The sequence below is a fragment of the Pollicipes pollicipes genome, unplaced genomic scaffold (assembly GCF_011947565.3).
Source record: "Pollicipes pollicipes isolate AB1234 unplaced genomic scaffold, Ppol_2.1 Scaffold_3087;HRSCAF=3621_pilon_pilon_pilon, whole genome shotgun sequence".
In the NCBI taxonomy this organism is placed as follows: Eukaryota; Metazoa; Arthropoda; class Thecostraca; order Pollicipedomorpha; family Pollicipedidae; genus Pollicipes; species Pollicipes pollicipes.
The window spans coordinates 25447037-25454457 of NW_023596225.1; the positions used below are offsets into that span (position 1 = coordinate 25447037).

Consider the following 7421-nt stretch of genomic DNA (forward strand, 5'->3'; position numbering starts at 1 on the left):
TTAGCTTCCTGGCTGTAAATCCAAACGCTCATGAAGACAGTGCCACCTTCCCACATGTTGGTGCATTCCATGCTTTCGACCATATTCGTATTTGGAGTCATATCGCAGGGCGCTCGAGCTGGTCGAGCGCAACAGTGCGAGCTCCTCGCGCCCAGTGTGACAGGCGTCGCTTCGGACGCCGAGCGGCGCACCCCTGCTGGTCGTGGGCTGGTCAGGTCCCGAGCCCAATCCACTGGTCCGACAGAGGCCCACACTCCGTAGCTCCCAGCGCTGCAGGCCACTGGATCACGTCGACGGTAGCTCGTCCGCTGTCTCTGCGGCGCACGGTCCGCACGCACCTCCGTTGGCGGGCGGCCTGGCCGGTCCGCCGTCGGCGCCGTGCCCGACGGATGGCACCGGCCTGGCCGGTCCGCCGTCGACGCCGTGCCGGACGGACGACGCCGCGCCGCCCCTTCCCTCCACGTCGGCCACCGAGTCGGGCAGACCGGCGCCGTGCGTCTCCGGCAGCAGCAACGTGGCCAGACCGGCCAATAGCGTGGCGGCACCAAACACGGCTGACGGCGCGCTGGCCTGCAGCTCGCTCACCAGGTCCACCACGAACGGCGAGACGGTGGCGCCCAGCCGCAGCGCCACCTGGCACACGCCGAACCCGACAGCACGCGCGCACGTTGGCATGTACTCGGGCGAGTAAGCGAACAGTATGTTGAACGCCATGCTGACGCTGAGCTGGCCGACCAGGCCGAACGCCAGCCGCACCGGCGGATGACTGACGGCGAAGATGACGAGCATGGCGGCGGCTGAGAGGAACAAGCAGGCGGCCGTGGGCCCGCGGCGGCCCAGCCGGTCGATGATGGGGAAGTAGAGGATGCAGGGCAGGTTGAGCAGGCCGAGGAGCACGCCGGCCAGGTGCGGCTGCCGACTCAGCTGCGTCATGTCGAACGCGATGCCGAAGTACGCGCCGGCGACGACGAACCAGACGAAGGCGCTGACCAGTGTATTGCGCCGCATACGGGGCGTCCTGATCAGCTGCAGCAGCTGGCTGAGGAGCCGGCTGCAGCGGCCGCCGGTATCCGCCTCTGGCGCCGGCTTGCCAAACTGTACCCGCGTCATCATTTTCAGCACGACGTCCCGCGGCGGCATGGCGGCGCCGTTCCAGCGGGCCGCCGCCGCCAGCACGTCGTAGGCCTCGGTTGGCCGGCCGCGCATGAGCAGCCAGCGCGGCGACTCGGGCATGAGCCAGATGTTCGGCAGCAGCGCCAGACAGGGCACGGCGTAGACCAGCTGCAGGAGCCGGCGGTTACGCACGGCATAGGACAGCGCCGCCATCAGCGCCGTGCCCACCGGGAACGGCAGGAGCGTGAACGCGCTGTAGCGTGCGCGCTGGTCGATGCCGCCCAGCTCGGTGACCAGCACGTACTGGCTGCCGATCATCAAAGCCATGGCCAGCCCGCTTAGCAGCCGGCAGGCGGCGAACAGCGCGTAGCTGGTGGCCAGCGCCGACGTGAAGGCCATCAGCACGATCAGCAGCATGGCCGGCAGGAAGACGGGCCGCCGACCGAAGCGGTCCACCAGCTGGCCGGCAGCCACGGCGCCTAACAGGCCGCCCAGCATCAGCAGCGACTGCAGCAGCGACAACAGCGGCTTGCGACCGCACACCAGCGCCCACTCCGTCACCACCGTCGACTCGTACACGGACCGGTCGAACACCCAGCGTCGGCAGGCGGCGCTCGCGTTGGGTGGGTGGCAGCGCTGGGCGGCGGCCGGCAGCGAGGCGTATGTGGCGTTCGCGTCGAAGCCGTCGGCGCACTTGAACGGCGGCGTCGCGCCGATGAACATCATCGACATGGAGAAGAACGGCAGGATGAGCCACTTCAGCGACATGTAGGCCAGCAGCGCGGTCTGCCAGCGGCCGCTGCCGCACGTCTGTCGCAGGAGGTCCTCGAAGCTCTCCGTGTCGTGCTCGGCGCCGCCGTCGGGCCGGGCCGCGTCGGCTGGCTCCGCGGACGGCCGGCCCTTCTGGGCGCCACGTGTCGGCTCCATCAGGGACCGGAGCGGGGCGGAGAGAGGTCCGCCCAACTCTGCGGCAGGAAACGACGCCGTTCAGATCGTTTAAAGCAATGATGATGTTCCCACATTCATGTCATGGCACGCAGCGATTCCTCGCGTTGCAACATTTCTAAATACGGGCGCCAACTTCATGCTCGGGCGCGAGCAGAATTCAGTGCTTGGGCAATGCCGGCACGAGAACCTCCCTACAGCAGGGCAGGCAGTGGTGAATATGGTGGAGAAGACGCGTCACGCGAGTTGGCCTTCAATAGAGTCAAGGAACAATTGGTAGCCTAGTTCTGAATGATTCGAACTATGCCAGGCTACCAGAGTTTGTCGATGTGCCCTCCGATCAAGCAGCGACCTTCCGGTCAGGCCAGGCCCAGTAAATGTGAGGGCGGTTTCACGATAGTTTTGCTAAAAAAAGAGCTCGCTCCGGCAGGAGTGCTACGACATTGCTTAAACACGACACTAGGGTACGTGACAACACTTGTGCTGCAGGAACTTATCCTCGTCATTACCTCTACGGCAAAAACAGACGCAGTCATTACTTATATACGACCCTACTTCTACTGCAGAAACTTATACGCGACAACTTAAACTTATCTGATTTATCCTTACCACTATGTATCCCGTTCTTTATCCCTGTCGACGGTTTGTCCTCCCGACTTTTTCATATTCGACTTTTATCACCTTCCGCCATTTTCGCACGATTGTTTCGTTTGATTTTTGTCACTCGACTTTTATCTCCACTTGACCTGTTGTCCAGGAGCGGGAGTCAGCGACGCCTGCTTGATGTACGTATGCCGAACGCCCGCCATCCCTGCATAACGGGCGTCTGGCGTCTATGATGTCTTCCCGGCATGTCTGCCTTCTGACGTCTGGCATTCCTTCCCTTACCTTTATCATTCATTGCCTGATCTTTGTCATTCCTGGCTGGCGTCTGTCATTCCCGCCTGATATTAGTCTTGGCTGCCCGAAGCATGCTTACCTGACGTCTGTCCGCCCTGCTCGACGTTTCAATCCTGTCTGAAGCTTGTCTTCTCCTCCTGACGCCGGCATTGGGCATTGACGTCAATGATGTCATTATCAAAGCAGTTGAGTCCCACCCGTCACACTTGACCTGTGGCAAGATATTGCGCCTTGCGACCCGTGCCGCTGGCCCAGCCTCGACTGTCAGGGCGTACCGCCCTGACTTTGAGGGCTCAGCGTCCTGGGTTATACAACTTCGCTCCGTCCTTTGTCCTGGTCCGTCCAATCCAGAGGAGGCTTCTCATAGGCGCGCGGCTTCTCATACGACTTCGGTACCCAATCAAACGTACCTTCTCTGTGCCTGGACCCGCCGTTGCTTGCCCGCCCACAGTTAGCTTGCGCAGAGGCTGTTTTTTTCATAGCCAATTACTCCGAGATGAGTCCATTCCTTACGTATGACATCATGACACGGGCCCATTCCCTACTCGGCCGCGAGGCGAAGTAAATGCGTTTGTTTATAGTAAGTTGTCGGTGCTTGCACAGCAGCGCCTAGCGGCGGTTGATATGCTGTAGACGGTCCTGTATGTCCGGGAGATAGGCAGATCTTGATTGTATGTGGAAAGTGTGTTAGATAATGAGTGATTTAGCTACAGATAAATTGCCAGTAACTGTTAGTTGAATGAGTTTGTTTGCAGCCAATCATTGTTATGCAGGAACTTGCCGATTCCAGTAATTGAATTGAGCTCCCTGACAGGTCACAAGGTGGTTTGTCATGGACCTCGTCATTTGCCCGAAATAATCATCAGCGTACGAGGTAAGCCGGCAATTCATTTGCGTTTTATTTTGGACCACAGCAAATATTACGCAAGCTATCCGTTCCCGATCCCCGTACCAGCCGAACTATATCATAATCTAAAAGTGGTTCATGGTCAGGAGAAGCTGGAACGCAACGATCCAAGTATCCCGCACTAAATTGGTACATTTTGTGACAAAAATACAGCACACTTTTAATTTGCATGTGGTCGCACAATCCGCACCACGCCAGTGCTGGTTGCCCGGTCCAATGCAGTCAGACACTCTGTTCGTCGTAAACAAATGACTGGAGGTGTTCAAACCAGCGTTGAATGCACTTGGTGCATCTGATAAGCCATAAATTCAGAAGCCGGCAACTCAGAAGTTAAGCATTTCCGTTCTGTTTGACCGAAGCCCAATCACTAACCATTTGAATGTTTGGGAACAGCCAAGAACACTCAAGAGCAACTCAAGAATAAAAGGGCTCAGGGAACTCTCAACACTCAAGAACAAAAGCGCACGATTTCGGTTTACCAGAATGTTTGGTGGCAAACCAGATATCCCATGCCATGTAGTCGCAGCGCGCGTTGTTCAACAATCTCCAATGCCGACATTCCGTGTATCATCACGTTTCACCTCATGTTCACTCAACTCTGCACTGGCATAAACCATAACGCACTCCAAAAATGTTTCCGACCAGTGCGCACCATAAGCCGCTGGCATCATGAATGAAGGTGGACTTCGAGCAAAGTAAGTGATTTACCGTTTTTTTCACTCTCACGAGATTTGGCCAAACTGAATGGCTTCTAGAAGGCACAGACGCCTAAATATCACGCATGAAGCCGTTTGAAACAAATAATCCACACGTTTAGAGAGGGCGAAATGAACAAAATTTCGGATCCTTGATTTGTAACACAATCTTTTCTCTCATCAATGTCATAGTTGAAAACGCGACAAAATGCACAGCCTCACCCAATCTAATACTTTAAACGCTTCGTTCATGCACATAACCCAACTGAGGTTGCTTTATTAGCCCACCGGTTGATGAATTTGCAGTGCGGTGTTGACGGCGTCATTCCAGTGGGAAGTGGGAAGACAGCACAAGTGGGAAGACAGCACACGGAGAAATGTTCCGCAAGGACCTCGCTAAAGTCAACTCGTCCTGAGCTCCCCACCCTACCGGACTGTCGCGGTCCTCGGAGGCCTTGCCGTGATCTGTTGCGGCCGCTGGTGTAGCGCTCCAGCCGATGCCTTCCGTCCCGCGGCTGAGTCTGGCGGACTGCGTGGTGCAGCGCGCCGGCCCGAGGTCGCGGGGAGGGCGGTGTTGCGAGCCGCCCCCCGGAGTCTTCCGGGAAGGGAAGACTCTCTGACCACTCTCTCTCTCTCTCTCTCTCACTCTCTCTCTTCTATCTCTCTCTCTCTCTCTCTCTCTCTCTCTCTTCTCTCTCTCTCTCTCTCTCTCTCTCTCTCTCTCTCTCTCTCTCTCTCTCTCTCTCTCTTCTCTCTCTCTGTCTTGTCTCTGTCTCTGTCTGTCTCGTCTCTGTCTCTGTCTCTGTCTCTGTCTCTGTCTCTGTCTCTGTCTGTCTCTGTCTCTGTCTCTGTCTCTGTCTCTGTCTCTGTCTCTGTCTCTGTCTGTCTCTGTCTCTGTCTCTGGTCTCTGTCTCGTCTCTGTCTCTGTCTCTGTCTCTGTCTCTGTCTCTGTCTCTGTCTCTGTTGTCTCTGTCTCTGTCTCTTCTTGTCTCTGTTTCTGTCTCTGTCTCTGTCTCTGTCTCTGTCTCTGTCTCTGTCTCTGTCTCTGTCTCTGTCTCTGTCTCTGTCTCTGTCTCTGTCTCTGTCTATGTCTCGGTCTCTGTCTCTGTCTCTGTCTCTGTATTGTCTCTCGTCTCTGTCTCTGTCTCTGTATCTGTCTCTGTCTCTGTCTCTGTTCTGTCTCTGTCTCTGTATGTCTCTGTCTCTGTCTCTGTCTCTGTCTCTGTCTCTGTCTCTGTCTCTGTCTCTGTCTCTGTTCTGTCTATGTCTGTATCTGTCTCTGTCTCTGTCTCTGTCTCTGTCTCTGTATCTGTCTCGTCTCTGTCTCTGTCTCTGTCTCTGTCTCTGTCTCGTCTCTGTCTCTGCTCGTCTCTGTCTCTGTCTATGTTCTGTCTCTGTCTCTTCTGTCTCTGTCTCTGTCTCTGTCTCTGTCTCTGTGATGTCTCTGTCTCTGTCTCTGTCTATGTCTCTGTCTCGTCTCTGTCTCTGTCTCTGTCTCTGTCTCTGTCTCTGTCTCTGTCTCGTCTCTGTCTCTGTCTCTGTCTTGTCTCTGTCTCTGTCTGTCTCTGTCTCTGTTCTGTCTCTGTCTCTCTCTCTCTCTCTCTCTCTCTCTCTCTCTCTCTCTCTCTCTCTCTCTCTCTCTCTCTCTCTCTCTCTCTCTCTCTCTCTCTCTCTCTCTCTCTCTCACTCACTCACTCACTCACTCACGCACTCCACGCACTCTCACTCACGCACTCACTCACGCACTCACGCGCTCACGCGCTCACGCACTCACGCACTCACTCACTCACTCACCCAGTCAGTCAGTCAGTCACTCTCAACCTGGTCATCTGGAGGCCCTTATAAGGATTCACCTGACCATTTCTTGAAGCGGAAAACTCTCTGACCCAGGAAATTTCCCCCGGATGGATGCAGGGCCCTCTTTGACGCAAAACGGTCCCGTATCGCCTCAGGGAGTCAAATCATTTGGAATCCTGTCCGACTTTACGGGATACTGGCTGAAATGGGATGGAGAGCCCCTGACTGACACTGGGCCCTTCCACTGTCTCATTGCGACCTCTGTCATAAGTTTGCATGCATCCTTTGGGTGTCCAGGACCCTGGCCACAGCGAGGGACCCCCTGGCATTCAGGGCCCCGTCTGTGTCCCTGCTCAGCAAATGTTCCTTCGTCTGACCCTGGGCTCCTTACAGACACAGACTCCCTGTTTGGCACTTTTGGTATTTTGGGCCCCTGGCCGACACAAGTGTCCCTGATTATTTCAGGGGCTCCGACGAATGCAAATATTGGACAACGACCTTGTCACTACTTGGGAGAGCAGGGACAAGGCCGGGCCCTGCTTGGGTCCCCAGGGCCTAGACGGACACTTTTCGGTACTGGTGTTAAGTACCGACTGTTTGGTACTGGTGGTGCCTAACCGACAAAGAATGCCCTCATCAATTCAGGGGGGCCCCCGATCGGCGTAAAGGCCTCCCTGGCCGAAATTTGCGGCCCCGGCGCTGCGGGCTGGACCTTTTCTTACCACCTCCAGATAACCTTTCTGGCCCCTGATCGTAAGTCCGGACGAGCCGGATGTTGGGGGGTGGGGGTACAGCTGGTGGCTCCATTGCAGATGTCATCGGAACAAATGCCCCATAGCAGCCATATGGCCGTGGTATTGATCGCGAGTTCTAGAAAGAAAGCTGTCAGAAAAGGGATAGACACATTTGGTACGCAAAAGCCCAGAAAAGGGTTATGAATTAAATGTCCGCACACAAATGCCTCCGGCGAAATGTTCGAACGTCCCCGGGACGGTCGAAGGGCTTCAGGAACTGTGCATGACTGCAGGCTGTAAGCTGCAGCCTGCAGCCAGCCAGTGGCAGGG

General features: G+C 56.3%; 1 protein-coding gene across 1 annotated transcript; it reads right to left on the reverse strand.

Moving 5' to 3' along the window:
* On the reverse strand, positions 1–1881 carry LOC119089939 (organic cation transporter protein-like). Its single transcript, XM_037212741.1, has 4 exons — positions 1177–1881; positions 772–1035; positions 469–726; positions 1–12 (listed from the first exon to the last, which is right to left on the reverse strand). The coding sequence occupies exons 1-4, from the start codon at positions 1879–1881 to the stop codon at positions 1–3; spliced, it is 1239 nt and encodes a 412-aa protein (XP_037068636.1).
* Positions 1882–7421: the final 5540 nt, after the last annotated feature.

Bases quoted from the DNA above. Each gene is read 5' to 3' on its own strand.
- LOC119089939 (XM_037212741.1), bottom strand. From the start codon at position 1,881: ATGTCGCTGAAGTGGCTCATCCTGCCGTTCTTCTCCATGTCGATGATG. The intron at 1,036-1,176 runs GTGCTGGCGGCG...CTCCTCAGCCAG, and splicing joins GGCCAACCGAGGCCTACGAC to CTGCTGCAGCTGATCAGGAC. The intron at 727-771 runs GTCAGTCATCCG...CTGGTCGGCCAG, and splicing joins CCATGCTCGTCATCTTCGCC to CTCAGCGTCAGCATGGCGTT.